The 25,425-nt window shown below is 37.0% G+C and overlaps 1 protein-coding gene across 1 annotated transcript; it reads left to right on the top strand.

The window, feature by feature from the left end:
* Positions 1-24,712, top strand: dnajc16l (DnaJ (Hsp40) homolog, subfamily C, member 16 like). Its single transcript, XM_056468097.1, has 15 exons — positions 1-108; positions 1,811-2,011; positions 4,890-4,956; positions 5,229-5,550; positions 6,044-6,228; positions 7,290-7,394; positions 7,476-7,634; positions 11,101-11,231; positions 12,359-12,536; positions 13,071-13,253; positions 16,332-16,408; positions 19,349-19,429; positions 19,519-19,608; positions 20,065-20,235; positions 22,301-24,712. The coding sequence occupies exons 2-15, from the start codon at positions 1,824-1,826 to the stop codon at positions 22,731-22,733; spliced, it is 2,370 nt and encodes a 789-aa protein (XP_056324072.1). The 5' UTR covers positions 1-108; positions 1,811-1,823; the 3' UTR covers positions 22,734-24,712.
* The last annotated feature ends 713 nt before the right edge of the window (positions 24,713-25,425 follow it).

Raw genomic sequence — 25,425 nt, 5'->3', positions numbered from 1 at the left:
GCACCGGGGAAGCGAAAGCCTGGGGGACGATCCATCTATTACCACCGGGAAAACATGGATTGTTGTTAAATTCTTGAAAGATACGATTACAACAAGAGTTGGGTCAAGGTATCACCACTATTCAGCAGTGTTGTGTTTAATGAAATGTTTGCAGTTTTGCATTGATCGTCATATCTCCCATCAGCAGGGCGTGCAGCTCGCGCTTCAGTTAACTGATGTTGAAGTCCTCAAATCGGGAACTAATCAGTATATATGTGTGTTATCTGACACTGACAGTGCTTTGTCTGCTTTAAATAGCCTCTGTCTTGTCCATCTGAAGTGAAGTTATCTTACGATCACATCGCGCTGCTGATTTACCTTTATTGATCGATTGGGTGTGCTGGTTTCTATAGAAACGCTATTGATTACCTAATTAGTCTAAAGGAGGTTAATGCATGTGTCCTGTAATTTTACTTCTTCATGAGCAAAAAAACAAAGGCTGTCATTCGTTTTTATAGAATACGCCGGCTAAAATGGCGTGGTGTATTTATAGCAAGTCTTATAAGACATATTTGGGTCAAGAATCGTGTAATGACGTACATTAGCAAAGCCCCAAAATGCTAATCATCTTAAATTCATACATTATATAGACAATTTCAATGTGGCCATGTCATTGGCCCATGAACATTTCCTGCTTGTTATCAAACTACTTCATAACTGTAACTAGAGACAGTTCAATCATAACTTAATGTTAAACAGCTGTCATAATATTATTCATCAATATGTGGCACTTTTCGGATTCTCATAAGCTACAGAAATTAAAAATGTAAAATATGAAGTACGTTGGGACCATTGTTATTGTTTACGTCCCTTAAAATGGTCTATATGGAAAACTTCAGCGTGGGAGACTCATTCATTCATTCATTCGTTTTCTTTTCGGCTTAGTCTCTTTATTAATCTGGGGTCGCCACAGCGGAATGAACCGCCAACTTATGCAGCATATGTTTTTACGCATCGGATGCCCTTCCAGCTGCAACCCATCTCTGGGAAACATCCATACACACTCATACACTACAGACAATTTAGTCTACCCAATTTACCTGTACCGCATGTCTTTGGACTGTGGGGGAAACCGGAGCACCCGGAGGAAACCCACGCGAACGCGGGGAGAAAATGCAAACTCCACACAGAATTAATACAATGAAGACTATACAGTGTTAATTTACATTGGATTCTTGCGTTTTGAACGTCAATGCTGTCAGCGAAAACCTCGGAGCACTGTTTATTTCATTTTTCTAATGAAAAATGTTTGTTCTAATGTTTTCATCTGTGCATTGTTGCTCTGTATATTTTTGTATATAGTTTAGTATATTCTACGCAGATGCACTCCGAATTCCAATCAAAGTAAAAGGATGAATTCTTTTCAAATAGAGTTATCTTGTGAAATTATGTTCATATTGGAATATATATTGCAGGAAAACAAAATATCGCAATGTCATTGTTTTCCAATATCGTGCAGCCCTAATCTATACTAAAGTCAGTACAGATCGTTTTTGTCCAGAAAGCAGCATCTCCACTCTGCTTGGTTTCCGAGATGTGTGTTGAAAAGTCTTTAAGATGGTAATAGCAGGCGCTCAAAAATACTTCTGTGTTAAATTGCTCATTTATTACCAACCATTGTGATTTGTCTATTGTGATATGCACATTTGCGATATTTTGATAATTTCGATATATTTGACCGCCCTACTTACATGATGTATTTATAGTGCAATCAGTTATTTCCTGGAGTGAATATATGTGACAATTTCCCCAATCTCCTCTGTTTGTGCAGTCTGTCACGGTTCATGTGTCAGAAGATGGGAGGCTGGAGTGTGTTTATGAGCAGCTGTGCTTGGGCGATTCTTCTTCTTGCTCTGTTTGGTGATTCATTGGCATCTGCGCCCGAGTTTGATCCCTACAGCGTTCTCAAAGTGTCCAAACATGCCAGCCTCACTGAAATCAAGAAAATGTACAAGAGTCTGGCAAGGGAATGGTGAGTAATGAATGATAAGGCAGAAATCTGCCTATTTTTCAACCCATCATACAGTGTGTTATTCAGTTTGAACGTTTCGGTGAGGTGTGTTTAATATGTACAATATACACTCACCAGCCACTTCATTAGGTGCACCTTACTAGTACCAGGCTGGACCCCCATTTGCCTTCTGAACTGCCTTAATCCTTCGTGGCACAGATTCTACAAGATATTGGAAATATTCTGAAATTTTGGTCCAGATTGACATGATAGCATCACTCAATTGCTGCAGATTTGTCATTTACACATCCATGATGCAAATCTCCCGTTCCACCACATTCCAAAGGTGCTCTATTGGATTGAGATCTGGTGACTCTGAAGGCCATTTGAGTACAGTGAAATCATTGTCATGTTCAAGAAACCAGTCTGAGCTTTATGACATGGCACGTTATCCTTTTGGAAGTAGCCATCAGAAGGTGGGTACACTGTGGTCGTAAAGAGATGGACATGGTCAGCAACAATACTCAGGTAGGCTATGGCGTATGATGCTTAATTGGTACTAATGGGCCCAAAGTGTGCCAAGAAAAGATCCCCCACACCATTACACCACCACCAGCAGCCTGAACCATTGATTCAAGGCAGGATGGATCCATGCTTTTTGTTGTTGATGCCAAATTCTGACCCGACCATCTGAATGTCGCAACAGAAATTAAGACTCATCAGACCAGGCAACCTTTTTTTTCAATCTTCTATTGTCCAATTTTGGGGAGCCTGTGCGAATTGCAAATTGTAGTCTCAGTTTCCTGTTCCTTAACTGACAGGAGTGGCACCCGGTGTGGTCATCTGCCTCAAGGTTGGATGTGTTGTGCATTCAGAGATGCTCTTCTGCAGACCTCGATTGTAACGAGTGCTTATTTGAGTTATTGTTGCCTTTCTATCAGCTGGAAGCAGTCTAGCCATTCTCCTCTGACCTCTGGCATCAACAAGGCATTTGTGCCCACTGAACAGCCGCTCACTGGATATTTTCTCTTTTTCTGACCTTTTTCACTAAACCCTAGAGATGGTTGTGCATGAAAATCGCTATAGATCAGCAGTTTCTGAAATATTATTTTGAAAAATGTTGGAAACCTGTAACCATTGACTTCCATAGTATTTGCTTTTCCTACTAGTCAATGGTTACCGGTTTTCAGCTTTTTTTCAGGATATTATCTTCTGTGTTCAATAGAATAAAGAAATTCTTAAAAGTTTGGAAGCACTTGAGAGTTAATAGTGGGTAAATTTACATTTTTGTGTCAACTATACCTTTAAGTTTTTAGCTTCTATACTCTCAAAGTCATTCTGCATATATCTACTGATTTATTATTATGTATATATATATATATATATATATATATATATATATATATATATATATATATATATATATATATATATATACATATATATATATACATATGTATATATACATATATATATATATATATATATATATATATATATATATATATATATATATATATATATATATATATACATATGTATATATACATATGTATATATACATATGTATATATACATATGTATATATACATATATATATATATACATATGTATATATACATATATGTATATATATACATATGTATATATACATATATGTGTATATATATATATATATATATATATATATATATATATATATATATATATATATATATATATATATATATATATATATATATATATATATATATATATATATATATATACATATGTATATATACATATGTATATATACATATGTATATATATACATATGTATATATACATATGTATATATACATATGTATATATATACATATGTATATATATATACATATGTATATATACATATGTATGTATATATACATATGTATATATATATATATGTATATATATATATATGTATATATATATATATATATATATACATATGTATATATACATATATATGTATATATATATATATATATATATATATATATACATATATACGTATATATATACATATATACGTATATATATACATATATACGTACATATATACATATATATATATATATATATATATATATATATATATATATACATATATATATATATATATATATATATATATATATATATATATATATACATATATATATATATATATATATATATATATATATATATATATATATATATATATATATATATATATATATATACACACACATATATACGTATATATATACATATATACGTATATATATACATATATATATATATATATATATATATATATATATATATATATATATATATATATATATATATATATATATATATATATATACATATGTATACATATATATACATATATATATATATATATATATATATATATATATATATATATATATATATATATATATATATATATACATATATATATATATATATATATATATATATATATATATATATATATATATATATATATATATATATATATACACACACATACATACGTATATATGTATATATATATGTATATATATACATATATATATATATATATATACATATATATATATATATATATATATATATATATATATATATATATATATATATATATATATATATATATATATATATATATACATATATATACATATATATATATATACATATATATATATATATATATATATATATATATATATATATATATATATATATATATATATATATATATATATATATATATATATATATATATATATACATATACATATATATAGCTGCAAAAAATGCAAAAACGTCACTTATCATGATGTTCAAATGAAGATTTGTTTTTACACTCTGTCTATAGGCATCCAGACAAGAACAAAAGTCCAGGGGCAGAAGACATGTTTATCAAGATCACCAAATCCTATGAGGTAGGTTGCTTTTTGTAGATAGGAAGTAATAAAAAATAACAACAATACACATGGGTTAATTTTATAAAAATCCTAGACATGCAAAACCTATATCATATAAGTTAGAATTTTATGAGTGGCAAATTGTATGTTAATTTATATATATGGGTTAACTTCAGATAAGTGGATTATACATCTTGACACGTTATACATATTACATTTGATAAATTTCACTCATTAAAGGATTTGAATATGCTCTCAATAATAAGCCTCGCTTGATTTACTTCACGCAGATTTTATCAAATGAGGAGCGAAGGGCGAACTATGACCGTTTTGGTCAAATGGACGAGAATCAAAACTTTGCGCGGCCGCCGCAGGGCTTCAGACAGTATCATGACAGTTTCTACTTTGACGAATCGTTCTTTCACTTCCCTCGGACGAGTCGAGACTTCACCGAGAGCAAACATCTCTTACACTACAACCAGTACATGAATGAGGTTCTGCCGGACAGTTTCAAGAGACCCTACCTGATCAAGATCACCTCCGAGTGGTGCTTCACCTGCATTCACATCGAACCCGTATGGAAGGAAACTGTGCTGGATCTGGAGCCCTTGGGTGAGTGATTTACGATCCATACATTTGTTTGTCCCCTCAGCTTGTCGTTTGGGCATATGTGAAACCCGCAATCGCACTCTGATCTGTGCTAAAACAATCGGTCCGAGACCACCTGAATTATGGCTTGATTGAAACGAACTCTAGAGCGGTTCGGTTGTAGTTAATTTAGTTATTCAAGGCAAGTGTAAAACAAGATAAAAGGACTTTAAATATAACCAGCAGCATGCAAATGGAGAAATATCATTCAAAATACTGTGGTAAAATATAAGGCATGGCATGGAATAATGGAATACAATCCACTTTATCTCAAGCAGACAGTGAAGATCATTTCATGTGAGTTTATAATGTCATGACAGTTCACCAGAAGTGCTTTGATGGGCTTATTCAAAATTAAAAGTCCCAGTGCATATACCCAATTGCTCATAGTAGTTGGCCATTGTTTTTCAATTAATTGAAAGAACACAACTTTTTAATATCTGTTTGTGATTTGAAGGGGTCGGTATCGGTGTAGTGGACATTGGATATGAGAGACAGCTGGCTAACCATCTTGGTGCCCACCGCACGCCATCCATTCTCGGTTTAGTCAGTGGAAAAGTCACTTTCTTCCACTACTCTGTGGTCAGAGAACACTTGAGGCAGTTTGTGGAAAGCCTTCTGCCCCAGAAGCTAGTAGAGAAGGTAGGATTACACGTTCCCTTTGTACCTTTTCCTTTCCTCCTCCCGACTTTTCTTTTCTTTCCATTTACCTTTTGTTCCTTCCATTTGCTTTGCTTTTTTATCAATTTCTTCCTTTACGCCCCATTCACACGGGGCTTCAGCGTCAACGCTTGACAAAGTGCTTGCCTGAAGTTGGGGCTGAAGCGATCCTCATAGCAGCGTCAGCCAATGAAATTTGTCAACAATAGGCCACTGTCTTGAGCTGGTGCATTTGCATAAAGATATCTGATTGGCTGGCGCTTCCGTCTGCGTTCAAAGTTGAGAAAGTCCCAACTTCTGCAGCGAGCAACCCCTCTGAAGCGGCGCAGATGGATCCACAATGCAGTTCGGCAATGCCTGACGTCACCCATTCAAAGTGAATGGGAAGCGTTGAAGCTGACGCCACATGGGATGGGCCGGTGTTTCCACCCTTTTTCTTTTCCCTTTCTTTTCCCTTTTCTCCTTTGTCTTTTTCTCCATTCCAATTACCTTCCTATTCTTCTCTTTCATTTCCATTTCAGTTTCCATTTCCTTCACTACTTTTAATTCCATTTTTCTTTATCTCTATTCCCTTTCTTTATTCCCTTTATCTCTTTTTGCTTCTTTTACTTTTCCAATTTTTCTTTTTCTCTCTCCCTTTTCCTTCCTACCTTTCTTTCTTCATATCGTATTATTCCCTTGCTTCTATTTTCCCCATCCTGCACCTTTTTTCTTGCATTTTCTCTTTGTCCCATTTTTTTCTTTTTGAATTTCGTTGACTTTTTTTTTTTTTTCCTTTCCTTTTTTTTATTTCCTTTAGTTTTTTTTATTTGTAAAATTCCATCTGTTTCATCATTTCCATAACTTTACGTTCTCTTCTTTTCATCATTGCTTTTTACTTCCTTTCCTTTCTCCTTTTTTCTCTCTCTCCCTCGCTTTTTCTCTTTCCTTTTGTTTGTTTTTCTTTTTGGAGTTTTACTTACCTCTTCATTTTCATTTCCTTGACTTCTTCTCGCTTCTCCCTCCTCTCTCACTGTTCATTTTTATTTACTCTTTTCTTTTAGGTGACCGACAGCAACTACCTCGAGTTTTTGAACAGTTGGCATGAGGAGAACAAGCCAAGAGTGATCATGTTTGATATCGCATCTAACGTCCCTCTTCTGTACAAAGTGAGTGTTTATTATACTAATTGTTCAACTAATCTGTCATTGTCTCGACACGAGCTGTATTCTGCTCCTTTTGCTTTGCAGCTCACCGCGTTTGCCTATAAAGACTATGTGAGGTTTGGATATGTGGATATGGGCCTGACTGAGACCTCCAAAGTCGTGCAGAGATTCAACATTAACACATATGCCCCCACAATGCTCCTGTTCAAAGAGAACACTGAGAAACCTGCTGATGTGATACAGGTAAAACCCTGCTAAAAAATGCAGTTTTTCTGTAAAACTGTTTCGTTTTTTTCTTCACAAATCCGTCACACTGTATTTTATGATTATATTCTCACTCTTAACGAACTATTAACTGGGCTTTTTGCCTCAAGAATATCATAATTTGCTCCTTATTAATACACCACCTGACAAAAGTCTTGTCGTTGATCCCAGTAGTAAGAACAAGAAATAATAACTTGACTTCTAGTTGATCATTTGGAAAAGTGGCAGAAGGTCGAACTGCATCCCAATCATCACAAATACTGCAGAAGACCTCCTGGAACCTGCATGCACCCAAGATTCTCACAGAAATCAGTCAAGTTTGGTGAAAGGAAATCATGGTTTGGGGTTACATTCAGTAAGGGAAATTCTTCAGCAGGATAGCGCTCCTTCTAAACTTCGGCCTCCACATCAAATTTGCTGAAAGCAAAGAAGGTCAAGGTGCTCCAGGATTGGCCGGCCCAGTCACCAGGCATGAACATTATTGAGCATGTCTGCGGTAAGATGATGGAGGAGGCATTGAAGATCTTGATGAACTCTGGGAGTCCTGCAAGAACGCTTTCTTTGCCATTCCAGATGTCTTTATTAATAAGTGATTTGAGTCATTGCAGAGATGTATGGATGCAGTCCTCCAAGCTCATGATGGAGTCATACACAATATTCATTCTGTTTCCACTGCAGCATTACTTTATATTCTATACTGGACATTATTTCTGATAAGTGACAAGACTTTTGTCTAAGCAAAGTCAGACCTTACTGTCCTAATTAAATAATAAAAAATCAAGGCATGATCATATTTTATTGTGGTAAAATAAGCATAATCTAGAGGCCTTTGCCTTTCATATAAGCCACTTCTGATACCAAATGATCAACTAGAAGTCAAGTTATTATTAATTGTTCCTAAAGCTTGGATGGGCGACAAGACTTTTGTCAAGTAGTATAGGTAAACAATCTTTTGGAGCAGCGGTTCCCAAACTGAGGTGCGTGCACCCCTAGGAGTGCGCAGTTTGACCACCAGGGGTGCACGACAGAATGTGTGTAACGGTGGAAAATTTTATCTTTTACTATTCTTATGCATTTATTTTGGGTAAACTTCACGTCATATTTTTGACAGAAAAGAAATTCTGAGAGAGAGAGAGAGAGAGAGAGAGAGAGAGAGCAAAAAGCACCTTACAAATTGTAATTTACAACCTATGCATACTCACTCATCTCACGGTTTCACGTCTGCGTCACAAATGCCCCGCCCTTTCACATTAGGTGCTAAGTGATAGTACGTTAGTCATATTTTTTGCTTGCTATAATAATCAAAATGGTCACCTGGATAAAAACTGACACTTTAAAGAAGTCAAGTGACAGTAGGAAAGAACCATCTATATCAGCCTCTTCTATGGAGACCTGCAGCCGCCTCGAATATACAGTATGGACTCGGAGGATAACGAACGAGGTGAAGAGGAGCAGGCAGGAACAGAGAAATCCAGCAGAGATGTACTGAATTAGGTCTACGCTAGAGACTGAGAAAATGTCAAGTAAGAAACTCAAATATAGCGACAGTTACATTGGTTTCGGGTTTACACGGATTGAAGATGTAGAAAATCCATATCTGCAATGTGTAGTCTGTGGTGAGGTTTTAGCTAATAGCAGTCTTAAGCTCTCATATATGGTCCGGCACTTGCAAGACATGCCTGTAAGTTTTTTTTTCAAGGAAAATTGGAGGAACTGCAGAAGAAGAAAAAAGGAGGCATAAAGGAGCAGTAGCTTTCATCCGAAAAGTTGGACTGCAGCATCCACCAAGAAGCTCTTGCGATGGGAAAACATGCCTGATTAACTTTTTTCTGCACTTAATGACGCTGTGAAAATTGTCAACTTCATAAAAGCTTGTCCATTAAATTCACGTATTTTATTATTTTTATTTTAATGACGTGTACAGAAAGTATGTGTATTTAGTTGTTGTAGTTAAAAATGTGGAGTTTATTCGGAGAAAGGGCTGCTTGACAGGTGTCAAATATTAGAAAGGGGTGCACAAAGCAGAAGGCTTGGGAACCACTGTGTTAGAGGATGTTTCTTTTAAGCCATTTAAGTATAAATTTAAGAAATGGCTTCTTAATAATCATCAGGCTTTTTGATGTTGTGGTTGTTTTTTGTCGTTTTATTTGAGTGTTATTTTTAGTTTGAATTTGTATTTTTATTGGTATGACCTTTCAAGAGTTCACACTTAGGTTAGGTTAGGTTAGGTTACTTTATTTATACCCGAAGGTAGATTTGGTTTGCAGTCAAGAGTCCTCATCTCACAACAGTGCCACACAAAGGAACTCACACAGTAACAACAACAAATAAACATTAGGACATAAAACATAAAAACACTTATAAATTAATAATCCTTTCAAGTGTCCTCCCCCCAAATAAATGTTTAAAACGATCTGAAATATACAGGTCACTGAAATACCTCTGCTTTAGTCTATGCCTTATTTAAATATCTAATGGCTGCTGGTATGAAACTATTTTTGTATCGTTTCGTTCTACAGCTTAATACTAGAAACCTGCGATTAGCTGCGACTTAGCTAATGGTTGATTAGAAAGCTTGTTTGGCATGCTGTCCCGGGAGAGAGCCCTGAGCTCATAAGATCCTTGCCCGGGGCGGCCTCCCATTTGCAAGGCGAGAGGGGAGTTTGAGTTCAGGTAGATCTCAAGAACTCCCCTGCTGTAGTAGCTCATGAACAGATAGTGATTGCTCTTTAGAGATAACTACTTACTAGGAGCATGTCTATGGTGCCGATTTGGATTAGTCAATTAACTTAAGTTGCATGTTTTTGGACGGTGGGAGGAAACCGGGGAACTCGGGGGAAACCCACGTGAGCACGGGGAGAGCGTGTAAACTCTGCACAGAAACGTTGGCTGGCTTGGTAAGGACTAGAACCAGTGACGTTCTTGCTGTGAGGCAACAGTGCTAACCACTGGGCCACCGTGCCATCCATCTAGGAAAGGATTCTTCAAAACGAAGATGGCTGTTATATGGAACTCAGGGTATTTATAGTGGCTTAGGAATCGTCTGATTGGTGAATCATAAATTGAATAATGCAATACCAGCTGCAAGCAATCATAAGCACGCTATCCACTCGAAATTAGTTTATAATTAAACTTCTTAGCATCTGGCTAAGGGACCACCAGTGAAAACTTTGGGCTAATTTGGGTGCATTTGCATACTTGGGGAATGTTGATTATTGTACACTGACCCTTGTTGTGAAACAAATAAACAAACATACTGTTAAATTTGCAGCAAAGTTTAGATATTGGGTAAGAAAAGATCATGCAGAAGGTGTTCTTTGTAAGTACTCATAAACGATCAATATATTTATAATTAGCATGCCAATAAGCAACAAGTTTACAGTAAGAATCTGTTCCCTGTATTAAAGGTATTACTGACTAATCTTTTTTTTATTATTATTCCTAGGCAAGAGGGATGAAAAAGCAGATCCTTGACGAGTTTGTGTCAAATAATCGTTTTCTTCTGGTGCCGCGTCTGGTGAATCAGAAACTCTTTGATGAGCTGTGTCCTGTTAAACAGTTCCACCGTCGCAGGAAGTAAGAAATCTCACAAATAAGATTAGATTAGATTAGATTCGACTTTATTGTCTTTACACATGTACACGTACAAGGCAACGAAATGCAGTTTAGGTCTAACCAGCAGTGCAATAGCACTATTAACACTATTAATATACCTTATTAAGCACTATTATAAGCACGATTAATATAACTATTAACATTTTCTTTTTTTCGTATCGTGATGCAGTTCCTAGAGAAACGTAATATTAAATGAGAAAACGGTGGGCGTGGCTTGTTTATTCTGCTGCGAGCTGATTGGATGTCGTAAAGTAGGCATTTCATTCAGAAAATGGTGTGTGGAGAGTTATTACTAGGGCCAGACGAAATCTGCGGACGTTTTTTGCTATTTCTGAGGAGAATTTTGGTAAAAAATCTGCAGATTTCTGCCGAATGATTTTGGGAGTATCATAACTAAAACTATAAAAATATAAGAAATAAAAATGTATACCTTTTTAACTTTTATTTAATGTTTAAAATGCAAATTAAATTTTGCAGATTCACTTTATTTGGTAAACAAAGCAAGTCTCTCATATAATATCTCTTCTAAAAAACAGAAAATATTACTGTACAAACTGCATTGTACATCAGATGAACATTTTCACATTAGTCAATAGTATTACTGTAATTAATGTAAAAACTGAATAAATATAGATTTACACACATTTACTCAAGTAAATAAACTGAATTATTGAAGGGCTAAAAATCAGCGGAAAATCTGTGAAATTCTGCGCGCGCAGATTTCGTGTGGGCCTAGTTATTACAACCTAACAGACTCCTCCTGCTCATCATTTCTGTGTCAAAACTGACAGCTGGAGGGGCGTGGTTAAGTATGTTAGCCACGCCCAATACCTCAGACAGACCTAATCTGAAAATTTTACTGAAAACAAACAGGAAGTGCATTTTCAGATTTCAATTAAAGATTAAAAGGGTAAACTATTGTTTTTTTCCTTAATAACATGCATAGATGAATTGTTCACAACACTAGCAATGTGAGCTAACAAAGTCAATGTGGTTGGTTTTGATTTCATTTGTACTTTAAAGGGATTTTGATTGGGTGTTGGTCGACTTTTGACACTTCCTCTTCTCGCTGTCTCTCTGCTCAACAGGTACTGCGTTCTGCTGGTTACTGGTGAAGGAGAGCAGTTTGTGTCCGTGAACGAGGCCTTCTTTGACTTTGCTTCCTCCAACACTAAGGAAGTTCTCCGGTTCGCTTATGTTGATCAGAGACAACAGCAACCTCTTTGTGACACCCTACTCAAGAAAGACGACACAACCCCTCCACAGGTCAGAGATGGTATTGTCCTAATCCACACATTAACTGTTTCCATCCATGAATAAGCCAACGGACAGACTAAATTGTAATAAAACAAATTAATTAATCTGAAATGTTGTTTTGGTCATTCTGAAATCCCTCAGCCAAAATCTGTCATCACAGTGGTGCAGTATTATTGTCTCCAGAACTGTCTTGAGCATCTGCCCTCCTAAAGAGCGCCTCAAACCTTTAGAAGCCACAGCACGTTCATTGCGTTTTGTCTTCATCTTCTGTGACACAAATAATTTATTATATTAAAAAAGGCCCACATTGGCTTCTCCTACAGCAGCAAATTCCATTTTTCTTTTTGATATTTGGCGCCTGTTTATCAGGAAGTGACGAATTTTGTTCTCCATGGCTCATTAGATTGAAACAGTGCTTTAATTGCAAATGTTTTATGCAATATTCCAAATTTGCCCACAAGTCTACGTTACATCTTCATATGGAAACTGCTATTGTCACCTTGTTTTATTGCCTTCATGAATTGATCGCTTTTGTGCATGCAGGTGATTATCTTGGAGAGACGCAGCACTTCAGGACGGGTGTTATATCGGACAGTGACTGGCGGATGGAACGGGAGTGACGATGATAAGCACCGCCTCCACGAGCAGCTTGAGCTTCTGCAAAGAGACCCCTCCTACCTTACCCATGACGCCATGCTGCCTGAACTCAACAATGAGTTTGCTTCTGTGAGTCTTATAGAGGTTAAAAGGCATACTTTACCCAAAAATAAATACTATTTTTTTCTTACTTTTTCTTGATTTCAGACTTTTAAGAGTTTCTTTTTTTAAGTCAAACACAAAAGAAGATACTTTGAAGATTGTTAGAAACCGGAAACCATTGACTTCTATTGTAGGTAAAACAATAGAAAGGCAGTGTTGTGCTAGGTACTGAAAAATAGTAACTAGTTACACTTACTAATTACTTTATTCAAAAAGTAACTCAATTACTTTATCGAATATTTAAGTAATCCGTTACTGTTAAAAGTAATTTTTGAGTTACTTTCCAAAGAACATTTTTAATGCTCCCATTAATGCCGTTATAACATCACTTAAGTACTGCATGGATAAAACACTGTTGATCAGCTTCACAGTTTTAATTAATTTGCGTTCTCGCAACTAAAACACAAGACGGACTTAAACAAAAAGTAATTTTTAAACATTAATTTATGTAAGTCAGACCAGCAGCACAAAAATGAAATATCCCAAGGTGATAAACCAGCTGAATAATGGATTCAGAAACAAAAAGAGCTAAAACTAAAGTTGCTTCAGTGTCATAGAAGTTAGTAATTAACCCTTGAACAAGTTCCTTCACAGCTTGAGTATGAAACCTAGCAACAATATACAACAAACACAACATTTTTATGAAATAAATAAATAAATGAAAGTAATCTGAATTATCATTCACAATCAATTTGGTGAAAATCAGCACCAAAAAACTGCTATTATAGACAACCATACATTTTACGCATTTTAAACAAAACAAATACAAAACAGCTGCTCAAAAATTATATTTAAGAGCAATTTTTAAACTAACTACAAATGAAACATGATGCGTCAGCAGCTGTGTATATCAAAAGTGCAAAATCTGCTGTTGTATACAGCTAAAAAATATCTAAAACAAAAAAATCACAGCATTTTTCTGAGCAGTACAGCACTATACATTTTAAATAACGTGTGTTCTGAGATCTAACAGAAATGTGTCACTGTATACTAAACTAATCACTTTTGTTATACAGATGCTAACAAATGTGTGCTTATTTATTTATTTAAAACAACAAACATAGTAGCATAAGTAATTAATAATAGGAACGTTAATAGTCTCTCAATCTAGCTAGCGCATTCGGTCTCTCTCGTGCGCACACTAGGCCTCTCTCACGCGCACCTGGTCTCTCTCATGCACATACTTGGTGTACCTCACGCGCATTCTGTCTCTATACTTTCGCTTAACTTTTGTCCAGTCTGGCGCCTCATACACAACGCGTCTTCTTTACAGTGGTTGGTTGCCATTTACCAATTTTGCAATGTGTTGCCATTGTAAACAGGAAGATGTAGGCTAGACTGCAGCCAAAATTAATTCATTTACCAAGTACCGGACAAACGTATCATATTGTATTGATAACGGAGTTAATATATTTAAAAAGTAATGCCTTACAGTATTAGTTACTGTCAAAAGTAATGCAGTTACAGTAATGTGTTATTGCCAGGTTATATTCCAGATATCTTAGCGCACCAGAAACATGATATATCCCGAATCGTCGCACCACGCATTTTTGAATTCTAAACATAGGTTTCTGCAGCGGTCCACGGCGCCCAGCCGTCGACTTGAGTGTACCCTGATAGAAACCTATGTTTAGAATTCTAAAACGCATGCTAGTTAAGATCACAGGGAGCTTCTGGGATCGCGAGAAATGCAAACGGCTGAAGTATAAGGTAGACTCAATGAGAAGTACACATGTTTGCAAACCTACCTAAAGATACAACCAATAATTCCGATTAGAGCGATAATGTGGAGAATATTGATCTTGTGTTGAGCCCAATGAGCCTTGCATCTAAAAATAGAGCTAGCGTGTTCCTTTAGTGATATCGCTTCAACTCACGCTGAAAATGGCGGACGTGAATCAACAAACTGAGGATATGATGACGCGCCTGTCAATCAATATTGGTGGGTGGGGGGACCGCTCTCCTACGTAAAGTTGTGGTCGGTTTGAAAACCGCTCCAATTGGTCCACCGTTTTTTATGTTGTTAAATTGAAAAAATAGCACTGGGTGTGCTTATATCACCCCAATATGACAGTCTATACACCATACATGCACATATGTCTGTCCAAACAGCTTGAAAAGTCGATTTTTTACCATAGGTGCCCTTTAAGGTATCTACAAGTAAATTATACACATTTATGTTAAAAAGCTGTCATGTGTATTTTAGCATATGTACATTACTAGCAATTAACTAGAAAAGAATGGGATGGGAGAATGGAAGTTTTTGGTGTAAAACAGTAAGTACTGTCAAGTTATGTTTACCACAGACCTTATTTTCCTCATTAATTAGAAACCCCCATTATGAAACCCCATAGGAAAACCTGAAGGGAACCCATTGTGAATTATTCCTATTAATATCATTCCTGCACCAATTTGAACTCTGACATTTAACCCTTGTGGGTTGTTGGGGATGTTTTCCACCACTCCGGAGTGAGTTAATTTGGCCACCGCTTTCTCTGTGTTTCACCAAATGGAATGAGTTTTGATGATAAATCTTATTTTAACACATATTTTCAGAAAATGCTTTGAATTTAGTTAAGAAATTCAACAACACACCCTAGGCAAATTGACTACCCTTTCGTTATGTTCGTGGCTGTGTTTTCCCCAATTGACTTCGACTTGTCATTGCTCCTCAGCTCTTAGAAGAGAGTAAACATAGTAAGTGTATTCCTGCACACACACTATAATCTGCTGTTTTACCCATCTAAAGGGTTAATGCTGCCAACTGATGATCAACAGTAAAAATGACACATTTGACCTTCCCAACAGGGAAAACACCCAACAATCAAGCATGCATGATTATATGCTGTCATGGCTTTGCAATCAAAAAATGTAATTATAATGGAAGTCAATGGGGCAAAAACAGCCCTGAACATAACGAAAGGGTAGTCAATTTGAACACTACGCAAGGGTTACATTGCCTAGAAAGTGCAGAAGTCTTTATTAGAAATGATAATGAAAGAAATGATTACACAATAATAAGGTTGTTGTCTCTTTTTATTCCAGATGTTTCTGATTCAGTGGATGAACACTGCATATGATTACCTGGCTCAGTTTTACTTTGATCTTCTCTACTCTAACTGGTGAGCACAGTCCACTGTTCTCGAGTAATTTCATTTACAGAGACGTATTTTTAAGAACTCTTCAAATGAACACTGTTAACATGTTGATTACCTCATTATATATTTATAAATGTTTTGTTTTAGGTCAAATGTCTTTCTATGTGTCTAGTTCTAATCAGTCACATGCTTTATAAATTGATATAATTAGTTAAATTGCTACAGAAACAATCGCATGTGAGAATGTTTTTCTTTACATGCACTTTCATCTATATTTAATATATTTATATTTAAAATTAACATATTCTGTTACATTTATGAAACTAGTGTATCTAAAACTCTAATTAAAAGAGTGAAATTTGTAATTCCTGTTGCAATTTAAATGTATATACAGCTGGAAAAATAAGCATTAAAGGGCATATAGTTTACCTCTTTTTTATGATTTAATATTAATATTATGGCTCTTCTGAGTGTGCCAGTTTAGGTTCAGTATAAAACACAATTCAGATTTTTTATATAATGTGTTAAAAAGTGTCATGTTGGGGGCGTGTCCACAGCTCGCTGATTTATGGGTGTGTTGCTTCACATGTAAATTAGTTTCGGCTTCCCGCCAACGTAACAAGGGGGCGGGGCCATGAGCTCACCCGCTCTGCGTTTGCAACAGAGTCTGACAGGCAGACTGCGAGAACGAGCTGGAGTGAGAGGTACAGGATTCAGTCATACATGTACGACTTGGACACAGACCAAGCAGAGAGTACAAAATCATATGTGTCTTTGTACAGATTTACAGCCAACTGTGTGCTAGTTTCAAGTGCCGAGCTTGTACACAGAAACTAATAACCACGCACACTGAATTAACTTTGACTGAGGCACCGGATGCGCCGCTCAAAGCCACGACACGGCACCCGAATCGTGTCCCGAATCGTTGCGCCACGCATTTTTGAATTCTCAACATAGGTTTCTGCAGCGGTCCGCGGCGCCCAGCCGTCGACTTGAGTGTACCCTGATAGAAACCTATGTTTAGAATTCTAAAACGCATGCTAGTTAAGATCACAGGGAGCTTCTGTGATCGCGAGAAATGCAAACGGCTGAAGTATAAGGTAGACTCAATGAGAAGTACACATGTTTGCAAACCTACCTAAAGATACAACCAATAATTCCGATTAGAGCGATAATGTGGAGAATATTGCTCTTGTGTTGAGCCCAATGAGCCTTGCATCTAAAAATAGAGCTAGGGTGTTCCTTTAGTGATATCGCTTCGACTCACGCTGAAAATGGCGGACGTGAATCAACAAACTGAAAATATGATGACACACCTGTCAATCAATATTGGTGGGCGGGGGGACCGCTCTCCTACGTCAAGTAGCGGTCGATTTGAAAACAGCTCCAATTGGTCCACCGCCGTTTTTTATGTTGTTAAATTGAAAAAAAAGCACTGGGTGTGCTTATATCACCCAAATATGACGGTCTATACACCATACATGCACATATGTCTGTCCAAACAGCTTGAAAAGTAGATTTTTTACCATAGGTGCCCTTTAAACATGTCATGTTTTTTTCTGGGAATAATATTTCTAAAGGAGCTGTTGACATGGAATTGAACCAGATTTCGGTAAAACCCTAAACAATACAAATATAAAAATAAAACAAGAAAAACAATCTGAAAATGAGTTATGTGTAATAACAATGACACAAGGAGAAAGCGCTGAACTACTGAAACTTATTTAATACTTTATATAAAAGGCTTTTTTGGTGATGGCAGCTTAAAGACGCCTCTCATATGAAGAATGAAGTTGCATGCATTGCTCAGGTGTGAGTTTCTCACAGACTTCATCAACAGAGTGTACAAATCTTGATAGTTCTGTGGGTCTCGTCTATAATAATAATAATAATTCATTTTATTTGTAAATGGTGCCTTTCTAGACACCTAAGGTCACCTTACAATAAGCATCAACAGGCATGCTAAAACGAATTCAAACAAATAATAAAACAAGCATTGACCAAACAGGTATAAACACACATCGCGAGTATAAAAAAAACATGATAAAAAAACATGATAAAACATTTTTAAAGGAAAGCCTGCTTAAAAAGATGGTTCTTTAGACGAGATTTAAATGTGTCAAGACTATCACTGCTCCTTAGATCCAGGGGAAGCGAGTTCCATAGCCGAGGAGCCATAGAGCTAAAAGATCTGTCTCCCATTGTGCTTAATCGAGTGCGAGAGGTGGTACCAGGGAGAAGGAGTTGGCTGATCTGAGAGTGCGAGAAGGGGTGTAAATATGGAGAAGTTCGGTGAGATATTGAGTCTATCGAATCTGAGCTTTATTTTGAATTCTATATTGGATTCGGGTCAGGTGATTGGCTAAGCCATTCTTGCAGCTTTATTTTCTTTCTCTGAATGCATTTGAGAGTTTCCTTGGCTGTGTTTTGGATCATTTTCTTGCTAAAATGTCCACCCTGGGTTCATCTTCATCCTGCTGTTAATGTAGATGTTGGACTGAAGCAGCTTATATTCATTTACACCGAGGAAGGGCAGAGGGTTGCTGAAGTACTACTGAGAGATTTCAGCTGCTGACTGGGCCTTCACTGCCTTTCTACACCTCCCTTTCTTCATGTGTTCAGTACTTCTCCCTGATTCATTTTATTTTATATTTGCATAAATTGATTTCTTTGGATTTTACCAACTGAGAAAAATGGTGACATGTTCAAAATGTATTTTCCCCGCTGTATTTATGTCAACCAAAAAAACGACTTGCGCATTTATTTTGTGGACACAATCACAAACGGTATAGTTGAGATCCATCTTTGGATTAATTTTATTTCATCAGTGTCAAGGTTTCGGTGTGGATTTATTATGCTGAAATAACAGAACCTGTGGAGAATTTAATCTCAAAATTGTTAATGAAATTAATTTTTCTAAATAAATTAAACTAAACGAGTTTCATCATCATTTGTTTCTCCCAGGCGTGAGATGATGCCTGTACTGTCGCTGATCTTCTCGGCTCTTTTCATCCTGTTTGGAACTGTAATCATTCAGGCCTTCAGGTATGACCCACAATTTGGTTAGATATTTTTTTCCCAAGTGCCTTTTTAAGTCCAGTTGTGCATTTACTTGTATTTGTTATGGTGAACAGTGACTCTGGGGAGGAAAAACCAGCCAAACAAAAGGCCACGGATTCACCAAAGACACCAGAGAGCTCTCCAGGCCCAGAGAGCACTTCAAGGTAAGGACCGAAAAAATTCAATCGCACATTGAAATGATATACTGTGGTGTGAAAAAGTGTTTGCCCCCTTGCTGATTTCTTATTATTTAGCATGTTTGTCACACTTTAATGTTTCAGATCATCAAACTAATTTAAATATTAGTCAAAAATAACACATCATGCAGTTTTTAAATGAAGGTTTTTATTATTAAGAATAACTATTAAACTACATAGCCCTGTGAAAAAGTATTTGCCCCCTGTTAAAACTCTGGTTTATCACACACCTGAGTTCAGTTTCTCTAGCCACACCCAGACCTGATTTCTGCCACACCTTCGTAATCAAGAAATCACTTAATAGGACTTGCATGTCAAAGTGAAGTAGACCAAAAGATCCTCAAAAGCTAGACATCGTGCTGAGATTTTGAGATTATACGTGTATATCAGGATTGTGCTAAGAGCTGTTTTTTCCTGTTCCAGTCGTCCACCTAAGAAGAATTTTGTGGAGGTGACCGAGCTGACAGACATCACCTACATGAGCAACTTAGTCCGGTTAAAGCCTGGTCACATCAACGTGGTGCTGATCCTCACGGACGCTTCTAAACAAGTGCTGCTCAGGAAGTTTGCCAAAGAAGTGTACTCATTCTCAGGGTAAGACCTGTTTGTGCATTTGAGAAAACGTCAAAATCTGTTTCTGGAGATCAACCTTCACTCAGAGTTTAAGGGTGCTAACACACAAGTCTCATTTAGCTTTCTTAGCTGTAGTGCTTTTTCATTTTTGGTGCAGTTCATTTAGGCAGGTGTGAATGCAGCAATCACACTCTAATGCACACCAAAAGAAGACCTGTTTTAAGAGGTAGTCTTGGTACTCTTTATAACAGACACTGGCTTAGTTTGTTTGTGGTGAGAACGTGATTTAAAATCGAATAGATACTGCTATTAGCCGGCAGCTTGCTCTCTGCCACTCTCACATGGTCACCCACTGAAGCTAAGCAGGGCTGCGCCCGGTCAGTAACCAGATGGGAGACCACATGGGAAAGCTAGGTTGCTGCTGGAGGTGGTGTTAGTGAGACCATCATGGGGTGCTCAACCTGCGTTCTGTGTGGGTCCTAAAGCCCCAGTATATTGATGGGGACTCTATACTGCTTAGTGAGTGCCATCTTTTTGTGGATGTTAAAAACCCCAATATGTCCTTCGAAAAAGAGTAGGGGTTTAACCACAACATCCTGGCCAAATTTGCCCACTGCCCTCTGTCCATCATGGCCTCCTAAACATCCCCATATCATAATTAGCTGCATCACTCTGTCACCTCTCCACCAATCAGCTGGTGTGTGGTGTGCGGTATGGCTGCTGTCGCATCATCCAGGTGGATGCTGCACACTGGTGGTGGATGAGGTGATTCCTTTCAAAAATGTGTAAAACGCTTTGAGTTTCTGAAAAGCGCTATATAAATGTAAGGAATTATTATTATTATTATTACTGCTGCGAAAAGTACTGCACATTTTTGGAATAAACTAAAGACTATTGACCTTATTTTTAATGTACGAGTGGGCGCAACCATTGGAATCTTTATAGCTTGAGACTTCCAGTCTAATTCACTTCCATTGATTTTTAGAGGTTAAAAACTGCTTGTTATGCTGCTTGATTTTGCGTAACTGAAATTGTTTTATTATTATATTCTACTTTAACGTATAGTCGTGAACACACTTGTTTCTAGTGCAAATAATTCAACCGTTTTCTGCTGTTTTTATTCCTAGCCATTTCTCCCATAGGCAACTGAACCAGATGTTCTAAAACAATTGCAAAAACGAGCACATTGTAGAATAAGGTCAACAGAATACACAAGACTTGTCACTCTAATAATTTTCAATGGGAGGCTGCTCTAGCAAAAGAAGCCCTACCTTCTAGTTATGAAGTCAGTCAGTCATTCACTATAGACTGATGATTCTCTGGGGGAGGGGCTCAGACCAGACGTTTGTTTTCATGACAGTTTCTGCAGCTTCATTATTATAAACCATATGGGGTCAGCAAATGAGATCAGAGGTCGGCCAAGAACACATAATTTATTCTCCACTGTGCGTCATAGTGTTGTCTCGATGCTGGAATTTTTATTTCACAGTCATTTCTATCGAGAATGTGAACGCAGTGGAGAATCAGTGGTGTTTAAGTACACGCTCAACAGCTCTCAGATGTTAGCGGGCATTTTTAAAATATCGGTACCGATCACTACCGAAAATCCAATATCGTGACCACACTAGTCCATCACTAGTTTTTCAGATAGACAGTGTCATATTTTAGCAAGGTCCAATGGTATGTGTTGGTTTAAGGGTTGGAGATAGTTGCAGGTATATAATCAGCTACTATTTTATCTGTGCCATGATGACAGTACATTTTTCAAGATTCTAGTTTTTAGCTTAAAGTGACATTTTAAGGCTTAACTAGGTTTTTTAGGGTAATTAGGCAAGTTATTGTATAACGATGGTTTGTTGTGTAGAAAATTGAGAAATATTGCTTAAGGGGGCTAATAATATTAACCTTAGACCTTTTAACTGCTTTCATTTTAGCCAAAATCTGCTAAAATCCAGAAAAAAATCTTCACATGCCAGTGGGAAAGCCCCCTGAACAAAAGTTGTTCTGCACGGCACTATATTGAGCACCCCTCTTCTTCCAAGTCTTTTTTTAAAATCCTGCAAATAAATCCACTTTCCTCTTGCAGGTCTCAGAATCTCCACTACTCCTTTCTAAATGTGGACAAGCACCGGCAATGGATGGATTCGCTCATGGAGTCTGCTCCCGACGCCAGGTCGGATGAAGAGGAGGAGGTGGAGGACTCCAGCACAAACAAATCTGACCACATGGGCCACGTCCTGGCGCTCAACGGCCACAAGAAGTACTTCTGTATATTCAGACCCGTGTTTACAGGTGAGGAAGCTGAACGTAGCAGGTTCTCTGATGAGGATGCGGCGACCGCAGGACCCAGCAGAACCTCAAGGTCCCGTTCGAGTTCCCGTCAGAAGGCCACAACTTTGGAGATCCACCACAAACTGGACCGACTGGGCCTGTGGATGGAGAGGCTCATGGAGGGAACTCTGCCAAGGCACTACGTTTCAGCCTGGCCCGGTATGGACACCATCACACCGCAGAAATAAGACTATACTCATAGCAGGAGGCCTGAAAGGTGTCGAATTCTAGACCTTTTTGATCTCGATTACATGGTCGTTTTTAAAAGATGTTAAGTTATTTTGTGAAATGCACTGGTTGAGAGGATATTTAGAGTGGAGTTTCCCAACCCTCTTCCTGAAGGCACACCAACAGTACACACTTTCACCTCTTCTTAATCAAACACACCTATATATCAACTCATCAGAACATTAGAAGACACTCCAAGACCTGAAGTTAATGGCTCAGATAAGGGAGACATCCAAAATATGTTGGTGTGCCTTCAGGAACAGGGTTGGGAAACACTGATTTAGAGCACAATTTGCTTGTTTGCTGCTTTAGAGGTTAACCTCAACTCCCATCTGCCAGTGTAGGCTTGTTTCATTACTGTACGGATGCCGATACCCAGATACAGCCACTCTGTGTAGCTTTGAATAGGGCTAAATGTGTCTTTACGCTGCTGGGTGTTTGGCGGCCATTGCGCTACTTCATAATTTGGGCCTTTGATTTGGTCCTGACTTAAGAGAAGCTTGTATTAAAGGGATAGTTCACCCAAAACTGAATGTTCTGTCATCATTTACTCAGCTTTCAATCGTTAAAACTTGTTTGACTTTCTTCTGTTGAACACAAAAGACCATTGAAAGCCATTTACTTCCAAACCAATACTATGGAAGTCAATGGTTTTCAGCTTTCTACAAAATATCTTCTTTTGAGTTCAGAATAACCTCATAAAGGCTTAATGTGAGTAAATAATGAGTAAATGGACATTTTTGAGTGAACTACCCCTATGTTTAGGTAACTCATTTGCCTTTTTTTTGCAGTCAGAGTCATTATTTGGATTCTAGAGATTAAAATGTGTGCGTATGCGTGTGTGTGTGTGTGTGTGTGTGTGAGAGAGGTTTCGTTAACCCATTTTCCTTATGCAAAATCTCAACGAATTTACTAAACCGTGCTGCATGGAGTTCACTATATTGCATTATAAGTACGATCCTTTAATGCCGTTTGTGCATGTGCTGCCTTTTTATAAGTCCCCATTGTTTATTTAGTCGTTTAATTCATGTTTTGCACTTTGATAGACTCGCTTGTCTTTAATTCGTTAACTCCATATTTAAATAGAGACTCTAAATGCGTTTGAATCATCACAACCGGTTGAATAAGATTAAGAATGTCTGTAGATCATGAGTCTCAAACTCGATTCCCGGAGGGCCGCAGCTCTGCACAGCTAATATTAATCAAGGTGTTCCAAAGATTAGTTTGATCAGCTGTGTTTGATAAGAGTTGGAACAAAACTGTGCAGAGCTGTGGCCCTCGAGGAATTGAGTTTAGACGCATGCTGTAGATCAGTGGTGCTCAACCCTGCTCCTGGAGATCGACCTTCCTGCAAAGTTCAGCGCCAACCCTGATCAAACACACCTGAACCAATTAATTAGGACCTGAACAGCACTTGATAATTACAGGCAGGTGTGTTTGATATGGGTTGCAACTGAAATCTGCAGGAAGGTCGATCTCCAGGAACAGGGTTGGTCACGCCTGCTGCAGATCATCAGTTGGTTGTTTCTTTTAAAGGGGCAGTTCACCTAAAAAGGAACGTTTTCTCATTATTTACTCTCATTCAGCTGGTTCCAAATAGATTCATTTCTGCTGTTGAACACAAAAGATGAAATCCTGAAAAATGTTGGGGTTAAAAAAGCAGCCATTGACATCTATAGTAGGAACAAAACAAAAATATACATATAATGGAAGTCAATGGCTGTTATTTGATAACATTCTTTAGTATATCTTTCTTTGTGTTCAGCAGAAGAAGAAAAACTGGAGGATGAGTAAATGATGACACATTTTTCATTTTTGGGTGCACTGTCTCTTTAAGAAAATGACTTTTTATGTTGCACTATTTTGTGGTTGATTTATATATCATGTTCATTGTTTTAATAATAATAATAATGATAATAATAATAAAGTTTGTACTGTAGCAATGTGTTCATTCATATATTTTTTTTTAGCTTTTACTGACTTGGGTCTCTATTTTAAAGGTCTAGGTGCAAAGTCTAAAGCACATGGTGCAAAAGCATTAAGGATGTGTCTGTGCCTCGGTTGTGCTTTTTCTCTTAATGAGTTCTGGGTGTGTTTTGAGCATAATGTGCATTAAACCAATTAGAGTCTCATCTCCCATTCCCTTTAAGAGTCAGTTGTGTCGCGCCATGGCACATTTGCTATTTACATGCTCCTCAGTTCGGCCTCTTTACTTTCTCTTTACTTTTACTCTTTACTCCTTTACTTTCGTGGAGTAATGAAACTGTGGAAACTCACTCCACTAAAGGCATCCATTACCCTACATATTTAATTTAGTTTGTTAAACGCAAAGATTTGTTTCAAAACTATTTCTAAATTCAGTTCTAATTTCCAGCAAGCGAATAAATTAACAATAATAACGAAGTGTGTTAAAAATCTGAGCTATATCCAAACACAAGTCCTGTTATTATGCCCCATATGGTGATGCAGACGTCTCCAAAACCTGACAGATGGACAAATCTAAACTTGTTTTTGTTAAAACAAATATAAACATGCATGTAATCAATAATACTGCTATTAATAATAACATTATACAAATGCAAATTGTAGTTAATAAACCGAGAGCCCCCCGAAATGAAGAAGGCATGGAGGCAGTGTTTTTTAAATTCATGT

This window comes from Danio aesculapii, chromosome 11 (assembly GCF_903798145.1).
Source record: "Danio aesculapii chromosome 11, fDanAes4.1, whole genome shotgun sequence".
Classification (NCBI taxonomy): domain Eukaryota; kingdom Metazoa; phylum Chordata; class Actinopteri; order Cypriniformes; family Danionidae; genus Danio; species Danio aesculapii.
This window is presented reverse-complemented; position numbering and strand designations above follow the sequence as displayed.

Excerpts from the sequence above, each read along its gene's own strand:
- dnajc16l (XM_056468097.1), top strand. The coding sequence starts at position 1,824 with ATGTGTCAGAAGATGGGAGGCTGGAGTGTGTTTATGAGCAGCTGTGCT. Across the intron at positions 12,537-13,070 it reads ACGACACAACCCCTCCACAG|GTGATTATCTTGGAGAGACG; the intron begins GTCAGAGATGGT and ends TTGTGCATGCAG. Across the intron at positions 16,409-19,348 it reads GATCTTCTCTACTCTAACTG|GCGTGAGATGATGCCTGTAC; the intron begins GTGAGCACAGTC and ends TGTTTCTCCCAG.